This window comes from Haliotis cracherodii, unplaced genomic scaffold (assembly GCF_022045235.1).
Source record: "Haliotis cracherodii isolate W230 unplaced genomic scaffold, xgHalCrac1.p SCAF_5, whole genome shotgun sequence".
Taxonomy (NCBI): Eukaryota; Metazoa; Mollusca; class Gastropoda; order Lepetellida; family Haliotidae; genus Haliotis; species Haliotis cracherodii.
This window is the reverse complement of record NW_027266308.1, coordinates 62,272,546-62,298,608: the sequence shown is the minus strand read 5'-3', so window position 1 is coordinate 62,298,608 and position 26,063 is coordinate 62,272,546. Positions and strand designations below refer to the sequence as shown.

Here is a 26,063-nt window from a genome sequence, read left to right as displayed (position 1 = left end):
GAATGTTAATAAAATACACAAGCTTTAAAACATGTACCCGTATTTAAAAAATGACGACCCTCTGAATACAGGGGGATTAAGTTTGGTGCTTCCGTGAAATTCTCACAATTTTCGATTATCTGTTCCTTTTCTCGCAATATCGATTGTCATATCTCTCCCACTTTTGGATGCGATCATTGCGTTTCTTTGTGTTGCCTTGCTTCATCTATGCGGAACAATTCACAATACACTTCCCTCTCCAAAATTACGTCGTCAAACTTACGACGTCATGAAGTTGCGAGCGCATGTTAGAATCTCCAGAAAGGACGTCATGACAATGTTTTATCATGAAATATACCACATTGTTCTTCATGGTCCTTTTCGATTTATCGCGTAGCTGTCTTATATTGGGCTATCAATGTCCAGTTACAACTTTTTAGTGCAAGTTATAATCGGAAGACATTCAACACAAAATACATTGACCTCAAAACATTGTTCTCACGGCGCTGCCCATGACTCATTCTCAGGGATGTTGGCGGACATGGCCATGGGGTTCATCCTCCGTTGCTTAAATGTTGTACTGGAAGCTCCGTTCCCATAGTTTTAACTGTACAGACACAAGGCATTCCTTGAACTGGAACAAGTAGAGTCATTCTGGAATAAAGAAAAAATATTAGAATCAAGTCGGTACGGGTCTATGATGTCAAGAGTTACTTTTCAGTTCATATTTCGCTGTATTTCCATACAACTCGGGGGCACGGGTGGCCCAGTCGTTGCGATTCGCTGTGCAGATTTGCGTCCCTTGGGCACGCCAGAAGCCTATGATTGTGGGTTCGAATCCGGTTGGCCCCGATTATGTTTCTAGGTTTGTCAGCATCATACCAATGCTCGTGGTTTTCACCACTTAAGTGGTAAACATCTGAGACCTGCATCACTTCGGGCTTTCCTCCCACATTAATCTGACACGCCGTGATATTACTGGAATACTTTTAAAAGCGGCGTTAAACCCAGCTCACTCACTCACTCCACACAACACAGGGGCATGCTCAAAGCGCTACATTTTTATTACCCTGGTCAATGGATCAGTGTGCACTCGATTTTCATTCTCAGCTCCCCAGGGAGTATACAACCCATGCTGCCTGTGTTTAACATGTTACAAAAAAATATTGACAAGACAGCGTTTGTGTAAATCATTTGAAATGCATTTAACGTTTCGTCTCAAACCAACGGGTATTTTTACCTCTAAACTTTCGAATCTTCTTCTGCTGCTGTGGATGTGCTTGGTGTGGGCTCCTTGTTGTCCTGTATGTTGATGATCTCCGTCTGTTGCATGTACCCCATCTTGCCGAGCACAGCGAACCCACTGCAACCAGAATTGACGATCATCACTCTGTTACTTCTACAGTAAACTACGGTTATAACGAACTCAAAGGGACTACTAATTTTAGTTCGTTATAACCGTAGTTCGTTATAAGCATATATACAGCATAACTACAGCATATAGTCGGGACTAAAAAGTTAGTTCGTTATATCCGTTAGTTCGTTATAAGCGTGTTCGTTATAACCGTAGTTCACTGTACTTTAACTTTTTATTTTTCTGGTATATTATTCTTTTATTCAAAGAAATTCATTCAGTTCAGCTTGGTATTTTAAATATTTAACTTTTGTTCCTTTTTACGACATTTTTGGTATTTTTGTTTTTTTCCTGGTTAAAAAAATCCGTGTCAGAATGCTCAGAGTATCTTCCTGATTTTATAGTTACTTTCTGTCATTCAATTCCGCATGTTCTTCCAAGACAGACATGTTGAAAGGATTCAAAGGAAATCATTGAACATTTAAAAGGAATCGCTAAGGATTTATTATGGGAGTGGAATGTCCACAGTATTTGTAAGTTTTTATTTTGTTATTTATATATTTCAAAATTTAGTTTTACTTTTTATTGTTTTGTTTGTTTGTTTACATTTTACTTATGACTGTTATTGTTTATTTATTTTAGCTTGTACCGGTTTAACTGTGTACAGAATATGGAATAAATTATTTACGACACACAACAGCTGTTACCACATACATGGAAACCCTTCACCGGGAACTCGTTCAGAACAACGTAATCAGTCGTTGAAGTTGAACGCTGCTTTTAAAGAATTTGCGCCATTAAATGACAGGGGTAATAAGGAGTATACCTCACACAAGGTATCCATGTGTGGAATCAAACCCATGCCGATGAGCGAATGCTTTAGCCACAGGTCTACCCCATCGCCCCTTGTTTACGGATTTAAAAGGGAGCAGTTGTATATATTTGTCCCTTTGTATATACATGCATGTAAAGAGTAGGGATCACGGGTGGCCCAGTCGTCTAAAGCCCCGCGATTCGCCATGCAGAGTAGCGTCCCTTGGGCACGCCCGAAACCTATAATTGTGAGTTCGTATCCCAGTTCGCCCCGATTATATTTCTAGGTTTGTCTGCACCATACCCGTAGTGGTAAACGTCTGAGACCCGCATCACTTCAGGTTTTCCTCCCACATTAAGCTGACACGCCGTGATATAACTGTAATACTGTTAAAAGCGGCGTTAAACTCAATTCACTCACTCACTCACGCAACAGTACCCGTCGAAAAGCGGGGGTTCTAGACTATTGGGGTTTCTTGATATGTTAATACATATCTTCCATGAAATGATGTACTTATACAGCAGAGGAAATGCTTCTACATACATCAGACAGATGGTGGCCGTACACTGAAGTCCCGCAGAAACAAGGTAGGTAACTCCCTTAAAGATGTCCAACGTATACTTGTAGATCTCGCTAAACATGGGCGTCCCAGTTATCGAGGTAATGATGTTGGCAATGGCTAAGCTTGAGAACACAGCACCTGAAAAAGTTGTTTGTTTGTTCGTTATTTAACACCGCAATATTCCAGTTTTATTACGGCGCTATGTAAGATATCGAATCTGGACCAGACAATCCAGTCATTGACATCATGAACATCGATCCAAGCAACTGGGATACGATAACATGCATCAACCAAGTCAGCGAGCCTGACCACCCGATCCCGCCTCTTTCGACAAGCATAGTCGCCTTTTACGGCAAGCATGGGTTGCTGAAAACCTATTCTACCCTGGATCTTCACGGGTCGCACCTGAAAGGAATTAAGCTCAAATATATTGCATGTTCTTTGCCAACCATATTTGAAAACGCATGCTTAGAATGGTCTTCAACTGGCCAAAAAGAGATACATACCTTGTCGATCAGCCCCGGCCATGCTCGATACCATGGATTTAATTATCGTCGAAACTGACAAATCAAATGCCGATATGAAGGCCACTGAAATAAACAAATATGATATATTGTCAAAAAGAATGATAAAGTAACATGTCCTTGCTGTAATAAATGTTATTTTCAACGTCAACAATAATGTGTCCGTTGCTTTGTCATGAAACAGTGTGTGAATGAGCTAGGTTAAATGCCGCTTTTAACAGTATTCCAGTTATATCGCGGTGTGTCAGCTTAATATGGGAGGAAAGCCCGAAGTGATGCAGGTCTCAGACGTTTACCACTTAGGTGAAACCCACGAGCACGGGTATGGTGCTGACAAACCCAGAAACAAAATCCGTGCGAACCGGGATTCGAACCCACAATCATAGGTTTTCTGGCGTGCCCGAGGGACGCAACTCTACACAGCGAATCTGGGCGCCTTAGACGACTGGACCACCCGTGTCTCTGTGATGAAAGAGAGGTGTACCCCTTATATACTTGATTACTTTCAGTAGGTTTTTGTTTTGTGTGTGTGTGTGTGTGTGTGTGTGTGTGTGTGTGTTTGTGTGTGTGTGTGTGTGTGTGTGTGTGTGTGTGTGTGTGTGTGTGTGTGTGTGTGTGTGTGTGTGTGTGTGTGTGTGTGTGTTTGTGTGTGTGTGTTGTTCTTTGTTTTTGTTGGGGTTTGTTTGTTTTTTTGTTTTTTTTGGGGGGGGGTGGGGGTGGGGGGGGGGGGGGGGGGTGGGGGTAGCGACATTGTGCCCAATTCAGTTTAGGTCTGGATGTCGTGGTATGTGTTCTATGGAACTTACACATTGTATCTATGTTATTAGGTAAACAATTAACTCTTAGATGGTATAATGTGACTTAACTGTCAAAAAAATTATATATGAACATGTTTCAACTTTGCTAAAACCCTATAAAGGCAAGTAATAACCCTGTTCTCCCAACGGAGTGGCCGATAGTTTGTCATGCTCACCTCCATACATCATGAAGTTGTCATAGGCAAATGCCTTCAAAACAATTCCTCCTGTGTAGGCGATGTTGCTCCAAATGGCGATGAACCGATCGTTGAAGCAGCATTGAAACAGCTTCAAGAGAGGGAGTTTTATAACCTCAGCGAATATGGAGGATGCCGTGCTATAGTACCCCATCATCTCTGGGCTCCAACAGAAAGGGTAGTTCATCTCCCATAGTGTACCAATGTTGCCAGTTTTTCCTGCAATTTCGTGGAGGAAATATGCAACCAATGCCAATGAAAACATTACTCGCAGTTTGACTGTACCTTCGAAAAAGTAAAAGCTGAACACGTTCCGCACAGCTTTAAGAGGAGTAAGAATTTTTCTCTCCTCGAGTTTCTTCTTCCGTAGTTTGGATGCGGCGGCTACCTTTCTCTTCCCCGGTAGGATGAAAACAACAGCCAGTATGTTGAGCAGTAGGATGGCTGCTGCAGTGAGGGAAGGAAGGACGAATCCTTGAAGTTGTATGTAGTAGCCCACGCCGGTGGACAATGTGGCCCCCGTCAGTGACTCGGTAATGGCTGTCACAAGAAGAGCAACGGTTCGAGACCCTTCAGGTGGCGTGTTGTCAGCAACGAATGCGCTGCATGCAATGGCGAAAATCTCAGATGTGCAAACGCCAGTTAGAACTGCTGTAAGAAAAAATATTCTGATGTCCAGAGACCATTGTATGGTTATTGTCACTAGAATATAATCTATCAAATGTCCTATCAAGGGCAGCAGGAACAGCATCTTTCTTCCAAAATAATCCGAGTAGGCACCGAATAGAATGGTGCTGACTAGGGAAAACGCACAGCCGACCAAGGAAAAGTACATGTTCATCTGAGATGCAAGTTTTTGTGCTTCTTCTTGAAGAGAGTACCCGCTGTTGCTATTAGAGTCGTTCTCATTACTGGAGGGTCTATAGCACTCAGTGGCGTTTAAGGTACTTGAATTGTGCCCTGACGGTAGTGTGCTGTTACCTAGCACTTCATCCAGGATTCGTCGATAAAGGTATTGTGAATATACAGGAGCGTGCATGTGGTTAGCAATGGTCCAGATGATCTGAATAATGTTCAGCAACACCAAATTCATTACCTGTACCTTGGCAGTGACCTTGCCTTTGTTCGCCTCTTTGTCCAGGAAAACCTCATCCTCACTTCCACCGCTCTTTTGTCTATTGAGGATCCTACAGATCTCATCTGGGTCTATCGCAGTCCTTTCATCAAGGCTTGTTTGGGGTCTTCGGCGTTTCCAGCTCTGAGTCCATCCATCATCACTATCATCTGATTCTGCCGAATGTCGGAGCGGTGGTGCCGACTTTGGTCTGACTCTAACATAGACATCCTTGACATCCCTTGCTCCTACACTGGCGATGCTATCGTCCCAGGATATCTGTCTACGACTGAGTGGATTGCAGTCTTCTGTGGACTCGGAGAATTGGATTTTACCGCCAGGAGTCCTTTCTAGATCTCTTCCCAGTAGGGGTGTCCTCTCGCCCATCTTTGCTGCTGCTGATGTGGGTATGTGTTACATCTACTACAGATGTGTTGTTCTGTTTATGTCAGGTATCATATAGCTGATATGATATGTCATATACGTCACATGTCCAGTGATCTCTCCGTGTGTGTAACTGACCGCGTTATCTCTTGTTAACCATGGTTAAAGACTTCAAGTCGAAGAACATTTGCATCATGGTAAACGTGAAATATAAAATCACATATTTTGTGCCACCTATTACACGACTCGTGTTTTCATGATAATTTAAACTTTGATTTTGAAGGAAGTGTAAGCTTTGTCCTGAAATAATACCTTGCCGGTCATGCGATTGGTCAGACCAATGATAATCTGAGGTTGGTCATATGACATCTCGAGCCAAGCAAATTTATGAGTTTCCTCATGATAAGACAGGTATTGTGACACATAACCCACTTCAGGTATGACTTTACTCCTTCCTTGATTCACTCAAAGATAATAGGTCATGTGAGTGGGTGTTGACAAGTTGTGTGACACAAATACGTTCGGGTGCTGGCAGCCAAAGGTTTTTAATCAGGTGAATCTTAAGGATCCTTGTGCACGACCACTACAAAAGTATGTCATCTGCAGCTCGTTATATGTCAAGATATATGTAGAGATAACTTTCAATTTCAAGGTTGAAAACCCGGAACTGATGACTCATTCGGTATTTGTGTAACCCATTACTATTTATGCCTAGTGGTAAATGAATTATTGTTCAAAAGGGCGTGAAACCTTATTCACTTGGACCTTCTGAAAATATGTTCACTGAATGAAAAGAATTAGGGACAGACCATTTTAAATCCATAGTGTTTGTGCGTGCGTGCGTGCGTGCACGTGTTTGTGCGTGTGCGTGCGTATGTGCTCATGATTGGGCATGTGTGTACGTGTGCATTCTCCAGTATTCTCTGGATCAATCGGTTTCAGTGAAGAAATCCAATACCCCCCACCGCCCACCCACCATCCACCTACCATCAAACCACCATCCACCCACCCACACGCCCACCATCCACCCACCCGCCCACTGTCCACCCACCATCCACCCACAGACCATCAAACCACCAACCACCCGCCCACCCACCGACCATCAAACCACAACCCACCCGCCCACCATCCACCCACCATCAAACCACCATCAAACCACTAAGGATTACCAAATGGTTTGTCCCGAGTAGGTGAAATGAACTCTTTTCTGCCAAGTGGGGAAAGCCGAGCCGCAAAACCCTTGCTAAATTCTTTCACTGAGGTTCCTTGTAACAAAAGAAAATAAACGAAGGAAAAGTAGATAATATTTATGGTTAAATATAAAGGTTAGATAACCACGTTCCAAGTAGTGATAATACAGAGATAACATATGTGGTGTCGAGCTAAAATTATGTGATACAAAGCGACGGCGCCTCAACGACCCGCTGATAGGCCTTGGCAGTATTCTTCTCAAGTATAATAGAAACGTTTGATACCAATATTACTCAAAGAAAACGAATACGTGAAATATGTACATGTATATAGTATTTCCATCGCAAAAGCATATCCGAGTGTCATAAAATCATATCATAAACAAATAATTCAATGACAGTATTGATCACACTGTGTCAATCTATATTTTGGCAAATGTTAAGAGTTAAGCAATACCCCAGCTATATTGACGATGGCCTGTAAATACTGATCCAGGTAATCCAGTGACTGAAAGTACGAGCAACGATTCTGATCAGCGGATCCTGATTATCCGATCACTTCCTTATATTATTGCTAAAGGAGGCGTTAAACTACTTATTTAGACCCGCTGATCTTGGGTTCAAATCCCAGATTGTGCCATCATCATATCCAAGCTCGCTGAGATGAACAGTGGTTTGTTTGTTTGTTGTTTTACGCCGCACTCAGCAATATTCCAGCTGTATGACTGCGGTCTGTAAATAATCGACTCTGGAACAGACAATCCAGAGATTGCCATCATGAGGATCGATCAATGAAATTGGGATGCGATGACATTCATCAACCAAGTCAGCGAGCCTGACCACCCGATCCCCTTAGTCGCCTCTTACGACAATCATGATCGCCTTTTACAGCAAGCATGGGTACAGTCTACGACATATGTTAAGCTAACACGCCACAATAGGAACAATTCCCCAGTTTGGCAGCAGAGTTGTGATGAAGTCAGTTAACTTCCGGAATAAGGAATAAATATATATATATATAAGGAAGTCTGTGAGTCTGTGAGGTTTGATGAGTGATTAAATGAATTCATGCATGGCTTGTCATCAGGTGTACGATAGAGATCCGAGGGCAACCTCATCACACGTCATCACACCTGGTCGTCATCCTCCGTTGGGGTCGTGCTCTTCGGCTCCGTCTGGTTGTCATGGATACTGATGTGTTCCACCTTAGTGTGGTATCCCATCCGACTCAGAACAGCATATATTCTGCAATAAAGATAAGTATAAAGTCAATAAGTATGATTTTAAGGCCACTGTTAGCAATAAACTATTAAATTCACGGCGAACGAGCCCGATTCGCATTGGACTGAGGCAGGCATGGGAACCAGAGTAGGGAGCAAAGGCTTCAACTACTTTGCCAATAATGTTGATGGAGATGGCATGACATGTCCATCCTGATTCCAACTGATAGGGTACCATACCGAATAATATTCTTCAGAATCATACTCTTGTTCATGGGTTTCACCAAGGGTGTACCTCTTAGATCTGCATCACTTTGGGATTTCCTCCCACATTGTGCTGACACGTCAGGGTATAACTGACTGAAATGTTGCTGGTCAAACCTCACTGACGGAAACGAATTTCCATTTGAAAATAATAGTCCGTGCCTGTTCAAGTCCACAATACTTACACAATCATGATGGTGGCAACAGCTTGAAATCCTGCCACGACCAGATAGGACACACCCTTGAATATGTTTAAAGTGTACTGGTAGATTTCACTGAAGACAGGCGTCCCTACCAGACTGCAGATAATGTCAATAATGGATAGACTTCCAAATAAAGCACCTGTTGGAAGACAATGACGTCATTTAGGTGAGGTGAGGTGAAATGGGGTTTAACGTCGCGTCCAAGATTATTGCACTTATATAGCGATGTGCATGCACGTGTGTGTGTGGCTGCTTGTACTAGTCCGGACTGATGTCGATTTATAGTCCTAGCACACTGAGATACCATGCCGCAGTTTAACATGAATACCCCAGTCCGAGCCGACCAGTCCTTGTTTTAGCAACTTAATGCCGAGCGCCAGACAGGGTAACTACAAGTACCATCTTTTAACGTCTTTTGGTATGACGCAGCTGGGGATCGAAACCCGGACCTTCCGCTCTCCGGGCGGACGCTCTACCATTAGACCACGGAGGCGGTCCGTCATTTAGGTATTATTTATACACAGAAGGTTTGGGAAGAGGGGAAATATGAAATAATTTATGAAGCGGTCCAAAACTAGCTTAACTATTTCACAAGTGTTAGTTCAATGCAAAGTATATTGTCAAGTACGGTTATACAGGTTGTCGTAAGGAAACAAATGTCATAACGTTCCTAAGCGTGACATCACGTGGGAAAACTCATCAGTGTTATTCTAACATGTGATAAAACAATTTACGTGTAGCCCAGACAAGTGATCAACCAATCCAAATGATCAACCAATCTAGCCTTACCCTGGCATGTGATCAACCAATCTAGCGCCACACTGACGTGTGATCTAAATACCTAGTTTGCCCTGGCGTGTGATAAAATATCCAAGTTTTACCTTGACGGTCAGGACCGGCCATTGCTGACATGATAGACTGGATTGCGGAGATTAGAGCTACATCAAAAGATCCGACGGCTGCAACTGAAAAGTAACTAACATTTAATAAACATCCTATTATATGAGATTACTGTCAAATGTGCGCATATAGTTTTGCAATGGAAACTATACAATACACATCAGACGGAGAACTCACTCGAAGAATTTAACGAAGTTTTTCGTCAGTTCACATTCAGGAAATACAAATGTTTATTAAAAAATGTTAGTCCCTTTTCCCCTAATTTGATTTGTACTATATGTTCCCGTGTTTCTTTTAGGTGAACAGTTGACGTGCCTTTGCATGTGTTTGTAACAGGTGCCACCGGGGCAGGATACGCTCACCTTTTCGCGGACACCTGGTATCATTACTGTTTGATAGTGATTCATAAACACATGCTCATGATATAGTCGGAATCGTGCAATCGAGGACTTTGTTTTATACAGAAATTATTATTGGATATGGAAGGGGTTTTGTCGCTTTATTTCACTTTGGATCACATGCTAAAGTTTGGTCCTCAATCTATGAAAGTGCCAATTAACTCACTATTTTGTACCTCGAAGAATGTACACACAATTGTATTTAGTATGTGTACATTAATGTGTACTCTGACAGCCACACAACAACAACCTGTATCGCGGAAAAAAATAGTTCCTCAAAAGGAGAGGTGACATGAGCGTATGTATGCCCAATTTGCAAGTGGATTTCTTTGTTCTTCACTATTATGAGTCGCAGCGAGGGTATTCGTGGACGAGCATGCAGTCAGACTTTCTTTCCTTATAAAAAAATAACTCGCACAAGTACACGTGACAATCACGTTCCAAAACACAGTCAATAAGAACCTTAAATATCAGATTGTACACCTGATTTTTAATAACCATGAAAATCGGTCGATCAAATAACACTTCACTTCTCAAGCTAAACCGAGTCTGTTCGAATGATCGGGAATCTATAAGGAGTCTGGAAAGCTAGTTAAATCCAAGAAATGTGCTGCTTACCCCCGTACATCAAGAAGTTGTTGGTAGCAAATGCCTTCAGAATATTGGCTCCAACTACGGCGAGGTTGCTCCAGATGGCGATGAGCACGTCGTTGAAGCAGCACTGATACAGCTTCAGAAGAGGGATTTTTATCAGTTGAGAAAAGATGGAGGCTCCGGTCCCATAGTAACCCATCATCTCCGGACTCCAACATAAAGGCCAGGTCATCTCCCATAACGTACCGATGCTACCAGTTTTCGATGCAATTTTGTGAAAAGCCATTGCCAACAAAAGAATTGAGTACATTATTCTAGTTTTCACAGTACCTTCGGTAAAGTAAAAACCGAAAACATTTTTTATGGCTCCTAACGGAGTAAGTAACTTCCTCTCCTTCTTCTTCTGTTTCCTCAACACTGAAGACGATGGCGTCTTTTTAGTTTCTGGCAGGATGACCACAACAGCCAACACTGCTAGCAGCACAATTGCGATCGAAGTCACACATGGGAGGAAATAGCCTTCAAGTTGTATGTAGTACCCAACACCAGTGGACAAGGCTGCATTGGTCAAAGTCTGTGTTATTCCCATTACAACTAATCCAGTGGTCCGTGAACCCTCAGGGGACGTATTGTCAGCGATGTAAGCCAAGCATGCAATAGTGAATACTTCATAACTACAAATCGAGCCTATTACAGAGCCTATGAATAAAATGTAAAAGCTTAATGACCAATGAATGACGGCGGTTGTCAGGGCAAAATTGAGTAGCGTGCCAATCATTGGAATTAAAAACAACACTTTTCGACCAAAGTAATCGGAATAGGCACTAAAGATGACCGTACTCACAAGACTAATAGGACATCCTGTGACTGTAAATCTTATGCTCCATGTCGTCTGGAGCTGTTCGGCCTTTTCTTGTAAGGAGTTTGTCCCGTTTGAATCTGAAGCGTTGAGTGATGGGTTTTCACAGTAAGATGCGTCGTAGCTCGAATTGTTGCCGTCAGAAGAACGCGACGTATTCCCAAACACTTCTTCTTCCAACCTATGGAAGAAATACTGACTCCATGCCGGACCGTGGATATGGATGGCTATATACCAGATGATAAGGATGATGTTCATAAGAATCAGGTTTACAACCTGAGTCTTGGGAGAATCCTCCTTCCTATTGGTGTCTTTGTTGAGGAACTCCTCATCCTCATTGTTCCTACTCTTCTGCCTGTTGAGGGCCCAGCCTACCCAATCATCGTCATCCATCTCCTCTTGGTCGCCTAGGCTTGTCTTAGGTCTATGTCTCTGTGCAGACGTTGTGTCTTCATCGTCATTAACAATGAGGATTCGTCTCAAAGGTGGAGCAGACTTTGGTCTTGCGTTCACCCTCACTTCAACATCAGCAATGATATTGCCTTTGAATTCAGTATCAGTGTACGCCCTGATCAAAAGGGGATCACCCTCCCCATCCTGTAGGATACCCCTTACATCAGGCCTATTTGCAGACCCATCAAGAAGTGGCGTTCTTTCATCCATTGTTATGGAAGAAACAGTTCAAGTCAGAATCATTATTGCAACGTATCTTGTGCAGCTAGCCCCTGGACAGTCCTCATGAGTCATTCATCCTAAATGCCAGCATTATCTTACCCTCACTCTAATCAGTTTTATCACTGTAACATGTGAGATAACCAAAGGTTAAAAAAGGGGCTTTCTATGTCACCAACGTCACATGTTAGATCATCTGAGTCGAAGATAATGTAAGCACACGTAAATTGTTCTCACATATGATACATCATATTAGTTTTGTCAATGTTGGCTTCATATATTCGTCTGTAATGATGAATGAGTCATTGTTGAGCCGTATCACGACAGTCTCTAAATACTCCAGTCTGGAAAACTGAATTAATAATCTACAGTTGATGTAAAATAAGTTGTATTTAGGATTTACACGTTTTAGTAAAGTGCAAACTCTGGCACATGTTGGGGGTTTGAGTCACATCAGAATAAAAAGGCACCTAATCGACAGCACTTAAAGTCACCGACCCAACACTTTCAGCCACCGAACCTTCCACTGAATTGAAACCCACCACTGTCGTCCAGATAGCGTACTTGTCTTCCCTTCTGAGAAGTGTAACTTGGCTAGGATCCCATGAGTAGGTTTGGTCGCTGTCATTGAGTCTTAGCAATAAGGTGCCTCACTCTGAGAGTGTGGGTTCGAATCCTGGATGGGACTCAATCCGAAGAAGTACTCGAATTTGTATTTTACGAGGAAGGTGTAATCTTAATATAACATATGTTACATCTGACCACATATATATATATAGCCATGATATATATATATATATATATATATATATATATATATATATATACGAGCTGTCTCAGGAACTTTTGTTGTTGAGTATATATACAGTATACTCAACAACAAAAGTTCCTGTGACACCAATATTTTAGTGTATTTTTCAAACAAGTAAAGTTTGGTTTTCAATAGTGTAGTACATGTATAGAATCAAGTCACAAAAACGCAACTGCTACAGAAAAGCATGCATTCCATGCAAAAGTTGACTTTTATGCAAGTCCCATACATTTCACTACCAAAGAATGGGTATAAAAACATGTGCGTTAATGGGATTCCATATGCATTGTTTAGCATCGTACTGAAAACAACCACTCAGAAAAACAACAAAATTACGCAAATATTCAACATTACGAAATGCCACGCCTGTCCAAAAATGAGCGTCTGCGAGCCATTGGTATGCTTGAAGCAGGATCAAGTCAACGTTATGTTGCAAGACAATTTAACGTCCACAGAAACACCATTTGGTGTTTATGGCAACGTTGGCAACAGACGAATGCAGTCAGAGACCATCCTCGGAGTGGCAGGCCACGCGTAATCGATTCGATTCCAGCCAGCAACAGTGACTGCAAGAAGCATCCCTGGCCTTTGACGAATATCTTCACAAACTGTACGTCGTCGCCTCAGATGTGCAGGGATTGTCGCCAGAAGACCCGCCAGACGTCCCATTTTGACAGGAAACCACCGTCAAGCACGTCTACAGTGGTGCAGACAGCGTCTACGCTGGACGGCCATGCAGTGGGGACTAGTTCTATTCACTGACGAGTCTCGTTTTCACCTCAGCCACAGCGATGGACGGATTCGAGTGTACCGACGTCGAGGTGAACGTTATGTCAATCATTGTTTCATGGAAGAAGGTCGATTCGGGTGCGGCAGCGTTATGGTATGGGATGGGATTACAGCAAGACAGAGGACCCGTTTGATAGTGGTAGAGGGAAATCTCAATGGACAGCGCTACCGAGACGAGATCATCAGCCCTGTTGTTCTACCGTTTTTGCGTCGTCATGGCCCAGGCATTACCTTTCAACATGACAACGCCCGCCCGGAGGAGGGAGGAGAGGGAGGAGGAGGGAGGAGGAGGAGGGGGAGGGAGGAGGAGGGGGAGGGAGGAGGAGGGGGAGGGAGGAGGAGGGGGGGGGGGAGGGAGGAGGAGGAGGAGGGAGGACATACGAAGCGCTCGTAAATGAGAAAGAATTAACAGAAGCGCACGTAAAATCCTCAGCTTTCTTTTCCGCTGCTGCCGTTGTTGTTGTTCCTCCATGTAGTCTAACATTCGAATTTCTGACTGAGGATCTCCTGGGAGGACGTCCACAGATCGCTGACCAATGCACACGGCAGTTGTACGACTTGACCAACTGGGGTAAGACTTTCAAATAGTGTCTGGTCCCATGCTGTGTAAAGTATCGCCACATTTTATTTTTCAGAGTCCTTTGAAACCGTTCCACTACGGCTGCTATCGTTTCAGGATTTTGACTGGTGTAGAAATGAATGCTATGCTTCGTCATGAGAGCCTGGAAAGGGCGGCTGACAAATTCTCTGACTTTGTCTGTTCGCAATTGAGCAGGGAGTCTGCTCTTGTCCTTCAGGTGTTGCACCCATGCCATCTTTGAAAACACATCGATCATGCACAGCAGATATTTGAATCCTTGGTTGTCGTCTTGAAAGGCAATCATGTCACTCAAGTCTGCTTGCCACAATTCATCGACGCCTCCTACACGATAGTGGTCTCTCGGAAAGGAGCGTCTGGCTGGTTTGTGCAAGGTGTAGGTACTTTGGGTACCACCGCTTGATTTGACTTTGCGATGGCATGGTTTTCTTCTTGCTTTTACTGGTTCTTGCATCTTGAGCGTGGATGCGTGCTGCTTTCCACAAAGGTCGCCAGCCTCCAAAATTTGCCGGATGTTTAGGATGAAAGTAGGTTTTTTCCAACCAGGCCGTCCAAAGGGAAGTAGGAAATCCTTTGTTTTGTTTCTCTTCAGCAGCAGAGGGAAGAATGCGCTGTCGCGTCTTGGTCTGTTGCTTCATTTCTTCCAGACTGATGCCACTAGGTACATGAATGACCTTTTTATAGAGAGGGGAGAGATATTTTTTTCTTATGTGGTGCTAAAGGGTATCCATGAACCTCGCCTGTTGATGAATCTGTCCTGTTTGGTATCAGACGGAGGTGGGGTCATAAACCATGGGGTTGGCATCTCATCTTTTTCTTCTTCCGCTTGTGGATCCAGCTGTCGAGAAGGAGGTGGGGATGGCATCTCATCTTCTTCTTCTTCTTCCGCCTGTGGATCCAGCTGCCACCGCGTCCTTCTTCTTCTCTCTTTGTGACTTTGCGGGGAGAACTTGGGAAGGGGGAACGGGGTATTGGGTGTTTTTGGTGTGGCGTGAGGATGGTGTTGCTGCTGCTGCTGCTTCTGCATCCATTGCCATCGTTGAGGATTTCCAATCCAATTTGGCCAAATGGTGACTCAAAATGGTCCAACCTGCAAGCCCCTCTTTGGTTTTCCAGTGACGCACTAAATCGTTGATCAAGTCCACCATGTGTGTGCCAGGGATGGGTTTCCCTTCCACGGTCAGGGTTCCCTCTAGAGTCCAACTCAAGTCGGGATTGTTTTGAAAACTTGTCATCAAATTCATGGCTTAACTGGACGTGGCTTTAGGGACACTCATGACCACTTCGTTGATCACTTGTTGAGGAGGGACAGGTCTTCCTGTGGTGACCATCATTGATGGTGATGGCGGTGTTGGTGGTGGTGTCACTTTGGGTTGTAGTGGTTTGATGGTATTGTTGTTGTTGTTGTTGTGCTGTTGGCGCTGCAACTCTAGCATGCATTGCAACAGTTGGTTGTATTCTTGTTCCCGCATGTGAAAAGGCTGCTGTGACCTCTGCATCAACGCGTCCATCTCTTCCAAATTTTGGAGACGTTTCTTTGCAATGTGTCTTCAGGCACCAACACCATCTTGCGTGTGTACTTCATGGTGGCACACCACTCACTGATCCCAACCTTCCTGGTGTCAGACCATTTATTACTTTTTTTTTATGAGCGTTTTCAAGACTTTACCGTGTCATTGCAAGTTTTGACGTTGAGTCGTGGTCATGGGAATATTGCCTGCATACAAGTTCACCACACATTAAAAAAAGGCACGGATGAGATGGTAGGAGCATGTTTGAGAATGGCTTTGCGCATCGCTGGAGCGGCAGCACACAAATGACACAGAGCGTGTTTCTGTTTCCTGAGGTACCGAGACATCTCTACATCTCATAGGTTCAGCACATACACGATGGGCATCTCGGATCTCGAAAACAGGCGGACGCGTACTCGATGGTCTTGCAACGTGTTGGGTTTCAAGTCCAAGAACAGGTAAGTGTGAGGCCCTCGGGTGGCGTCTTCATAGGTTTCACGCAGAAAAGTAACTTTGCCTTGAAACACCTGGCGAGCCAGACTGTCGATCTGCGATGCATCTCTCGGATTTTTAAAGAGGACCATGTAGTGAGCATTCAGACTTATGGTACGATGTTGCGGCGATTGGGCAAACAAGTTCTGATTGAGGTACAGCACGGATGTGTTTCGGTGATGACTTTTCTTGGTGAACCATCTCAGCACTTCCATTACTTTCGTATTGTTGCCCAGCAAATCGATGACGAGTCAGTGCGGGGACACCCCTTTTTCGGGCAAGGCACGATCCGCTTCTTTCATGCTCTGCACAAACTCAAGAGCGATCACTAAGTGATCTTCCATCTCTTCCAACTCATGATGAAGCGGTTGCCATTCGCTGTACACCCACACGATGCGATGGGGTGGTGTATCCAACACCTCGGGGTGATGCATCTGCTCCATACATGATTTCACAAATGAACTTTTTCCTGATTCTGTGGGTCCCGCAATGAACACCGTAAAAGTATGGTGTAGGGTCAAAGGGGAAGTCATCATCCTCATCACATGACGTCATCCTGTGTTCTGGCTGACTGACACACGGCAGCGGCGGTGACGGTGCTGGTGGAGGAGAGTATCTTCCTGGAGGAGAAGTGTTTTCCTGTCATGGTCGCAGATGTTTATGGAATCGTCTCCTATGTCTCTCCATATTATCATGTCTAGTGAACTGTTTCCCACAGTCTGAACACCATGTGGACTCCATGAAGTCCTTCAAGGCAACTGATCTTTCAAGCATGGCCTTTCTCTTTTATCTATTTTTTCTTTACTTTTTCTTTTCTGTTTGGGTCGAACTGTGGGTTGTGCTTTCTCTCCCATGACCCATACAATTTCCTATGGAAAAGAAACACAACGGTCTGTCCAGTTTCGAAAACCGGGGCTCAGACCAGGCGCTGGAACCGACCCATCAGCGTGCTGCGTGGTCGACCAATCAGGAAGCAGGGTTTCAGTGCCTTTCCAATAAAAAGAGCGAAGCCACGCACACCGTCACAGTCCTAGCACTAAAAGAGAGATCAACGATGTCGTCTCGACACAGATGTATGAAGTGCCAGACCAACAGTCAGCAATGTCCGTGGATGACTAAAGGTCTATTCGTGGACAATAGTGGCCTACCCACCTGGTGAATCGGAGACGATCCTATCGCAGAGCCCACGCTGGTTTAAGAACAAGTCTGAGGCTATTGCAGCATTTCAACAAGCTATACAACGCGGAGTTGACGTCCTTGACTGTTGGGGTGGTCCGTATTATTATCCAGTATCGAGATCAAAGAAAGGTTGTATTTTCATCTAGTATCGAGATCAAGGAAAAGTAATGTAACAACGATGGATTACACCACCCTTACAACATGGATATAGCACGTTGTGTCTCTACATGCTGACCTATCGCGTGCGTGGGTGGACATTTAATCAAGTGTTAGATACGTTTGACTGGAAGGACACCGCCAAGAATGATGCCAAGGTATTAGCATGGTTTCATACCAAGGTGTCTACCTCTGTTCCTGTGGATGAGATGCCAGCCTTTCGACTGAGTGTCCAGACGCATACCCTACATCAAAAGAACCGACCTTTCTGCCCTTATTGACCTGACACTTGTTCACTGAACCTACGAGCACCTGACTCTCAACGTTCCTGTTTGAGGAGTGTACATACGTTCACTGCGTGGTAGAAATGTACATACGTTCACACCCCCAAGTGACAAAGTTCCTTTTCACTGTGTTTTAGGAGTGTACATACGTTCACAACTTAGTGGTAAAAAAAGAAAAAAAAAGTTCATGTTCACAAAAATCACAGGGACGCCCCTATTCCTGTGGCTTTTGTTTTGTTGTGTTGGTTCATGTGAACGGGAGATTAAAACGTTGGAAAAAAAAGAAGTGTTGTGTTGTCTTTTTTTGGATGGGAATCGACATGCACACCCCGGAGAGAAAAAAACAACAAACAAGATCGACATCTGACCGCTTCCTGCATTCCTACACCACGTCCATGTCTGTGTATGTTGATTCACCTTTAGAATTCAGGCGTCCGTTCCACAACATGATCGTAGCGCTGAGGTGATCGCCACTCACATACTTTAACTTAGACGAACGACTGTCATTGTGCTACAATACGATCGCCTTGTGGAACGAGACCTTGCCCCTCAAAGTTTACAAACACGTCATAATACCCGCAAGATGCAAGATCCTTCGGAGATGTGACGTCAACCTAGCAACACAAGTTGCTCGGTCATCGACTGTGTATAATCCGTCTCAGTGATCTATCATCTCCACACGCAATCGACACACACCCTGCCACACCCTCCCCCTCCTGCCTCCTCCCTCCTCCCTCCTCCCTCCCTCCTCCCTCCTCCCTCCCTCCTCCTCCATCCCTCCCTCCTTTTTATCACATATTTGTATGACAAATTGTGTTAATTTGCAAAAGGTTACGATAAAAGTAAGTGAAATATCAAAATATTGAAAAACAGACTCCATGTCCCTCATCGTACTGAGCACATAGAGATAAGTAATGATAAGTAAAGATAGTAATGTTTTTATTATTCTTGGTTGTAAGCACAATACTAGTGCTCGCGGATTTTACCAAAGTGAAGGTCTAACAAAAAACATCCACGTTCAGCTGACACATCGAACTGAAATAACCCAACTTTCTAATGTGCCAGGAGTTTGAACGTCATTTCAAGAACAGATTGTCGTGAAAAACGTAAAAATGTCAAATGAGTCGTTCATACACTTATGAAAGTCAGTTTCGCGGTCATGTGACCGGCCACCCGTATGTGCCATGTAAATTTAACATTTAAACATTATATGAGGTTATACCTGGTAGCCTATCAACAATCTGATATCGAAAGAAATTTCCTGACGCGTTTCCAGTCAATCTCATTAAAATCAGATCTTAGTTCTCGCTACCGCTAAACAAAGATCTGAGGATATCCCATTACGGTTCATGCCAAAACGACCTTTCATCTGACCAATCAGAGCGTCGCTTATCAGATCATGAAAGTGACAGTATGATTTTAGATCGTGCAACCTCAAAAAAACAAACATACCCTGTAATCCGAACGACAGTTATGAGCTTAATGGCTGTATTCATACAATCTAGGCCATCTTTTAGCCATTCCAGAATTTTTTTTCTTCAGTTTTTAATTTTATGCTTTTAAATGAACGTCAAAATATGTTTCGAAGCATAGTCGCCAGTTTAAAACTCATGTCGTAAAGCTGCCTTCTGATTGGCTAATGTCGACGTCATTCATTCAATTGGTCGGTCAAAGTTCGCAAAAGGTCGGTCTGGCGTGACACGTAATGACATGTCCTCAGATCTTTGTTTGGCGGTAGCGAGAACTAAGATCTGATTTTAATGAGATTGGGTCTAGGTGCATAGCTGTGTAATTTCACAATGTATCTCGTCTAATGTCGTACAATTTTGCATTGCGTTGGAGAAACTATCCAGGAAATATGTTTACATCCATCATTTTCTCAACTGAGGGGCAGTCTGTTGTCAAGTCAGGCAAGAGTGAGTGAGTGAGTGAGTGAGTGAGTTTGATTTTACGGCGCTTTTAGCAATATTCCAGCAATATCACGGCGGGGTACACCAGAAATGGGCTTCACGCATTGTACCCATGTCAGGATTCGAACCCGGGTCTTAGGTGTGACGAGCGAACGCTTTAACCACTAGGCTACCCGACCGCCCCTAGGCAGGCAAGAAGAAACCTACCTGGACAGCATGAGCATCGTTCCATGGCGTACGATAACATACAATCACAAGACATGCCATGTGGTTACCAAGAATAACAACAGCTCATTTTAGGACGAACATAAGGTACAATATGATACTCTCATTGAGATTAAAAACTACCAAGTATCTACAGTGAATCAGACAGAGACAAGCCAGATATAAGGTAGCATCAAATCTCACACGATCTATTTAGCCAATAAAATATGTTTAAGATTAATATCAATTTTCGCTTGTTGCACAGTAAAAACGTTGTCATTAATTGACGCAACGTGACAAAATATTTCTTGTTGAGCATTTATTCTTTGTTTACGTTACCGTGTATCGAATAACGTAGGACGTTGTTTGTTTGTTTCATGTTGTTTAACACCGCACTCAGCATTATTCGAACTATATGACTGTGGTCTGAAAATAATCGCTCGTGAACCAAACAATCTAGTGATTGACATCATGAGCATCGACCCATGCAATTGGGATACGATGACATGTATCAACCAAGTCAGCGAGCCAGACCATCCGATCCCGTTAGTCGCCTCTTACAACAAGCATAGTCGCCTTTTACAACATCCATGGGTAGCTGAAGACCTATTCTACCCTGGATCTTCACGGGTCTAGAATAAGGTAACGACACATCATTTTGATGTGTTTCAAATAGCAGTAACTATAGGTTACTGTCGCATGTGTAACAATACGTCTCAATAAATATAATATACAATCTAAAATAATATTGAAAGCCATCCACTTTCAAGGACTGCACGGATTTCAGTTTATCGTGTTTGACTATTAACGAGAGCAACAGACAATCGCTTGGTATGCACATTAGCTGACATTACTGCATGGATTGGTACAAAGGAGCTCCTTTGTCTCGGAATTTACTCGGCTCATCACAATCCCATCTACCTATCTCGGTCAACATTGGGAACATCCATATTGCAGCTGGAATAAGTCTCACAAGTCCACGTGACAATCACGTTCCACAGCACACACTGGTGGAAGTCGTGACCATTCAATACAATAGTGCGGGATATATGATTATAATTTCATTTCGTGGTCTGATATTTGGAGTTCACACACCTGTGAACGGAAAAAAAAGTTCACACGATGTGAACAATTTTTTGTGAAATTGATGTGTGAACATTTGCCAAAACTACTTTCCGGGTTTTCCCCGAATTCTCGATCAGTGTTTACGATGAACTCGATGCATTTATCAGCAGTATAATTAATTTAGTATTTTTGCCTGGTCTTGTAACATTTCATCTGACTTATAAGTACATAAATGCTTGGTTCTGGTGTTTGATGTCATCTAGCTGCTACATGAAACAAAATGGATTGTCCATACGGTGATTTAGATATGGAATGGCTATCTTTCAATACTAATAACGCAAATAAAGAGAATAAATTCTCTAAAATTACTGAGGTGAACGAAATTGATATATTAACTTTGATGCCTTGTTTTCGGAAATGACAGGAATCTAGCAAAAATGAAAACAATGTAGTACCCTACTCAGATGTGGCCGCTGACATAGAGAAAACGCGACTGCTCCTGATCAATCTCAAACTAAAACCGATTCACTATTGTATCGGGCAAAAAATCTAGGATTTTGAGAAACTATAAAACATAAATTTTAAAAACAAAAAACAAAAAAAACAACTTGCCTACCTGTTTTACCGATTGGTCATCGGAGACGAGAAAATATTCGTAGACGGAATCAGAAATCTACTATTACGGTTTCTGAGCTTGCCGACAGTCTCCGTGCAATCTAGGTCGTGGAGTGGCGGCACATGAGGAGTGACGGAGCACAGAAATGAAGCTGGTAATACAGTAGGTCCTCTCAGGTGACAAGAAACACCAGCTAAGCAAAGTATTACAGCACACGCGACAAATCCCAAACTCCAAATATAACACACCCTAACGTTGAAAATTAACACAAAACACGCAAGTTTCAGAGCATTCGGTTCAATCCCCACAAAACCAACAGCAGGGGACATTGTTTCAACACGACAATGCCAGGCCCCATCCTGCAAGACTGATAATGATTTATGCATTTTTAATGACGGTTCAACCACTTATCTACATCCAGCAACTGGTACTTACTCTTGTCTGGATTTATCAGTTGTAGATTCTAACTTACTAAGTGAATTTGAATGCTCAGTCCACGATGACCTCTGTGGAAGTGACCATTTTCCAACCATTTTAGAATCTGTGACTCCATCTGATGTTCCCCCATCTTCACGTTGGAATTTTACTAAAGCCAACTGGGCATTATATGAAGTCCTTTGTTCTAACAAACTAAACCCTGACGTATTTCTTGATGTTCCCGACTCTATACGACTGTTCTCCGATGAACTCACTAAAATAGCTGATGAATGTATTCGGAAGTCCTCCTCAAATCCCCACATACGTAAACCATGGTTCAACATTGATTGCGAACAAGCTAGGAAGGCACGGAAAAAGGCTGAAAAATATTTTCGACGCCATCCAATGGTCCATAATCTCAATAAATTTAAAATTGTAAATGCTAAAACCCGGCGCACTTTCAAACAAAACAAACGTCAATCTTGGCAAAATTATGTATCCAAGATAAATTCATGGACGCCAATGTCCAAGGTATGGAGCTTGATTCAGAAAATAAAAGGTAAGGGTTCTAAGTCAAGCATCCACCATCTCAAAGATGAGGATCAATTATTAACTGATACATCAGATATTGCAAATAAACTTGGTGAAACTCTGGCTCAACATTCTTCCTCGTCTAATTATGTCCCTCAATTTCAAAAATTCAAAAAGCTGCAGGAAAAGAAACCTTTACCTTTTAATTCAGATAACGGGGAAGATTACAATGAAGTCTTTTCCATTCATGAGCTCAATACAGCACTTGGACAGGCTCATGACACTGCTGCAGGAACTGATACTATCTATCATCAACTGTTAAAACATTTACCGCAATCCTGTTTAGAAACCCTTTTGATATTATTTGATAAAATCTGGACGTCAGGAGAATTTCCTTCTTCGTGGCGTGAAGCTATCATTGTTCCAATACCTAAACATGGACGTGACCATACAGTTCCTTCCAATTATCGACCCATTTCATTGACTAGCTGCGTTTGCAAAACCATGGAACGCATGGTCAATAATAGATTAACATGGTACTTGGAATCCAATAACTTAATCACAAATATTCAATGTGGCTTCCGTAAAAATCGCAGTACCATTGACCATTTAGTTCGATTGGAGTCATTCGTTAAGAATGCCCTTATAAACAAACAACATGCAGTGTCTATCTTTTTCGATCTAGAAAAAGCATATGACACTACATGGAAATACGGTATTTTAAAAGATTTACATGATTTTGGATTGCGAGGCCGTTTGCCTCAATTTATATCCAAGTTTTTAACTGACAGGCAATTTCAAGTCCGCGTGGGTTCAACCCTGTCTGATCATTATAATCAGGATCAGGGTGTCCCACAAGGCAGTATTTTGTCTGTCACTTTGTTTAGTATTAAAATCAACAGTTTAGCAAAGGTTTTAAACGATTCAATTGATGGATCGTTGTTTGTGGATGACTTTAATGTTTCTTGCCGTGGTAGGAACATGCATACGATTGAGAGGCAAATGCAACTCTGTTTAAATAAAATCCAAAAATGGTGTTTAGAAAATGGCTTTAAATTTTCCAAATCTAAAACTAACTGTAGATAACACCCCCACTAAAGTTGTAAAAGAAGCGAAGTTTTTGGGTATAATTTTTGATCATCATTTAACCTTTTTACCTCATATCAAATACTTAAAGAACAAATGTCTGAAAGCCCTAGATTTGTTAAAAGTTGTCTCTAATTCCAAGTGGGGAGGGGATCAGAAAACCCTCCTTCAACTGTACAGAGCACTTATTCGCTCTAAACTTGATTATGGCTCCATCATCTATGGTGGATCCTGCAAAAGTAATCTTAAACTTTTGGATTCTATCCACCATCAATGTCTGAGACTCTGTCTTGGATCTTTCCGAACTTCTCCTATTAACAGTTTGTACGTTGAGGCTGACGAACCATCCCTCAAACAACGCCGAATTAAATTATCCTTACAACATGTCACTAAATTACGCTCTAATAACTCAAATCCAGCATATGACTGTGTTTTTCACCCCCTTTATGAAAATCTCTATAATAAAAAATCATCGGTTCTTCCCCTACTTGGAATAAGACTTCAAATCTGATATTTCAGCTGCTCAAATTAATCTTGACGATATAGCCCCCACGCAGCTTTTGTCTTCTCCACCTTGGCAGTTATTAAAGCCAGAGGTGGATCGGACATTAACTAAATTAAAGAAATCGGAAACAAATCCACTTATTTATCAACAAAAATACAATGAATTAAGAAACACATATAATACTTACAAATCTATATTTACTGATGGATCCAAGGATAGTGGCGCTGTTGCCAGCGCCACTGTCATTGGATCCAGGACTATCTCCTCCAGATTACCCGATAATAGTTCTATTTTCACAGCAGAGGCCAATGCCATTTTAACAGCTTTACAGTATATCAGTAAACAGTCAAAATATAAGAAATTTATCATATTTTCCGATTCTCTTTCTTGCCTGCAGGCTATCCATAACGTATCCTGTCAACATCCACTTTTAATCAAAATTATTGAATTATTTAATGAACTTGCTACTGGCCAATCCGACATCGTCTTTTGTTGGTTGCCCAGTCATGTGGGCATCAAAGGCAACTCAATTGCTGATGCTGATGCTAAAGCAGCACTCAACAAATCTGTGACACCACTTCTTATCCCATACACTGATTTTAAACCTGTAATCAGATCTTATATTTGTGATCTTATGCAAAAGAAGTGGGAATCCCAAGTCGGTATCAATAAATTACATGTAATTAAACCAAATATTGGTTATACCTACTTGGGCTGTCTGTCCAGATTTGAAGAGGTCATTATGCGACGATGTCGTATTGGCCATAGCAGGTATACACACGAATATATTTTAAAAGGTGAGGATCCTCCATTTTGTATCCCTTGTGATGAGAGAATCACGGTCAAGCATGTCCTGCTTGACTGTATTGATTTTGCCATCACAAGGGATAAATATTTCAGTGCAACTTCAATAATGGATCTTTTTAATAATGTTTCGTCCCATTTAATAATTAACTTTTTAAAAGAAATAGAACTTGTACATAAATTTTGATAAACGTGTTTTGTAATTAATAAATGATCTTTTAATACTGGTCGAATAAATTGGATAACTAAGATTTTCAGTGGCTGTACTTCGAAGGGGGTTGAAGTAGTGTAAAATGATTGTCGCCCGGAGATGGTACGCATTCACAGTGTATTTATTACTACTATGGTTTTAATTGCTGATTATATGTTCTTTTAATTCGGCTAAATTGACAATAATCGCCAACCACTGAAGGGATGGTGTAAATCCTGCTGGGGTCCATGCAGGTAGCAAAAGTACTGTAAGTCCCCATGGACCCTAGCGTGGTGATCTACCTTCAGTTGTTGGTGATCTATAGCCTGTTTTTAAAATGTAATGTATATGTGTAGTGCTATTGATTTTATTATTACATACTAGTTTTAAATTTTATTGCTGTGATACGTCTAGTTGTTTTACTGTCCCTCGTTGGCAGGTTTTTACATACGTTTCATTATATGTATTATATTTAAATTTTGATAGTCACGATATGGCTGAAATATTGCCGATGTGACTTAAATTTTAACTCGCTCACTCACTCCTGCAAGACTGACTCGGAACCTTCTAAACCAGCAGAACGTTGACGTTTTGCCCTGGCCTGCCCACTCACCCGATATGAATCCTATTGAACATCTGTGGGACCATCTTGACAGACAGATTAGAGCACGCCATCAGCCTCCCGTCAACAGACAAGAATTGCACCAGGCCCTGAGAGACGAGTGGCAACGGATTCCAGTCCACGTCATCAGAAGACTGACGTCATTGATGAGGCGGCGTATCACAGCATGCATTGGGGCAGCTGGACGTCATACACGCTATTGAAGGAAACTGTGTCGACAATGAACTTGAAGAGTGTCTGACAATTTTTTGGTGACATTTCATACAAC

The 26,063-nt window shown here is 42.5% G+C and overlaps 2 protein-coding genes across 2 annotated transcripts; both read right to left on the bottom strand.

Annotated features, from left to right (window-relative positions):
* Nucleotides 1-569: 569 nt before the first annotated feature.
* On the bottom strand, nucleotides 570-5,728 carry LOC139441995 (lysosomal proton-coupled steroid conjugate and bile acid symporter SLC46A3-like). Its single transcript, XM_071222748.1, has 5 exons — nucleotides 4,207-5,728; nucleotides 3,216-3,299; nucleotides 2,691-2,847; nucleotides 1,220-1,342; nucleotides 570-633 (listed from the first exon to the last, which is right to left on the bottom strand). Exons 1-4 carry the CDS (start codon nucleotides 5,726-5,728, stop codon nucleotides 1,222-1,224), a joined length of 1,884 nt encoding a protein of 627 aa, XP_071078849.1. The 3' UTR covers nucleotides 570-633; nucleotides 1,220-1,221.
* A 2,228-nt stretch (nucleotides 5,729-7,956) lies between these two features.
* LOC139441941 (lysosomal proton-coupled steroid conjugate and bile acid symporter SLC46A3-like) lies at nucleotides 7,957-12,016 on the bottom strand. The gene is made up of 4 exons (XM_071222691.1): nucleotides 10,519-12,016; nucleotides 9,484-9,567; nucleotides 8,585-8,741; nucleotides 7,957-8,160 (listed from the first exon to the last, which is right to left on the bottom strand). The coding sequence occupies exons 1-4, from the start codon at nucleotides 12,014-12,016 to the stop codon at nucleotides 8,043-8,045; spliced, it is 1,857 nt and encodes a 618-aa protein (XP_071078792.1). The 3' UTR covers nucleotides 7,957-8,042.
* Nucleotides 12,017-26,063: the final 14,047 nt, after the last annotated feature.

Excerpts from the sequence above, each read along its gene's own strand:
- LOC139441941 (XM_071222691.1), bottom strand. The coding sequence starts at position 12,016 with ATGGATGAAAGAACGCCACTTCTTGATGGGTCTGCAAATAGGCCTGAT. Across the intron at positions 9,568-10,518 it reads CAACTTCTTGATGTACGGGG|TTGCAGCCGTCGGATCTTTT; the intron begins GTAAGCAGCACA and ends GTTACTTTTCAG. Across the intron at positions 8,742-9,483 it reads GGCCGGTCCTGACCGTCAAG|GTGCTTTATTTGGAAGTCTA; the intron begins GTAAAACTTGGA and ends GTCTTCCAACAG.
- LOC139441995 (XM_071222748.1), bottom strand. The coding sequence starts at position 5,728 with ATGGGCGAGAGGACACCCCTACTGGGAAGAGATCTAGAAAGGACTCCT. Across the intron at positions 3,300-4,206 it reads CAACTTCATGATGTATGGAG|TGGCCTTCATATCGGCATTT; the intron begins GTGAGCATGACA and ends TGTTTATTTCAG. Across the intron at positions 2,848-3,215 it reads GGCCGGGGCTGATCGACAAG|GTGCTGTGTTCTCAAGCTTA; the intron begins GTATGTATCTCT and ends CAACTTTTTCAG.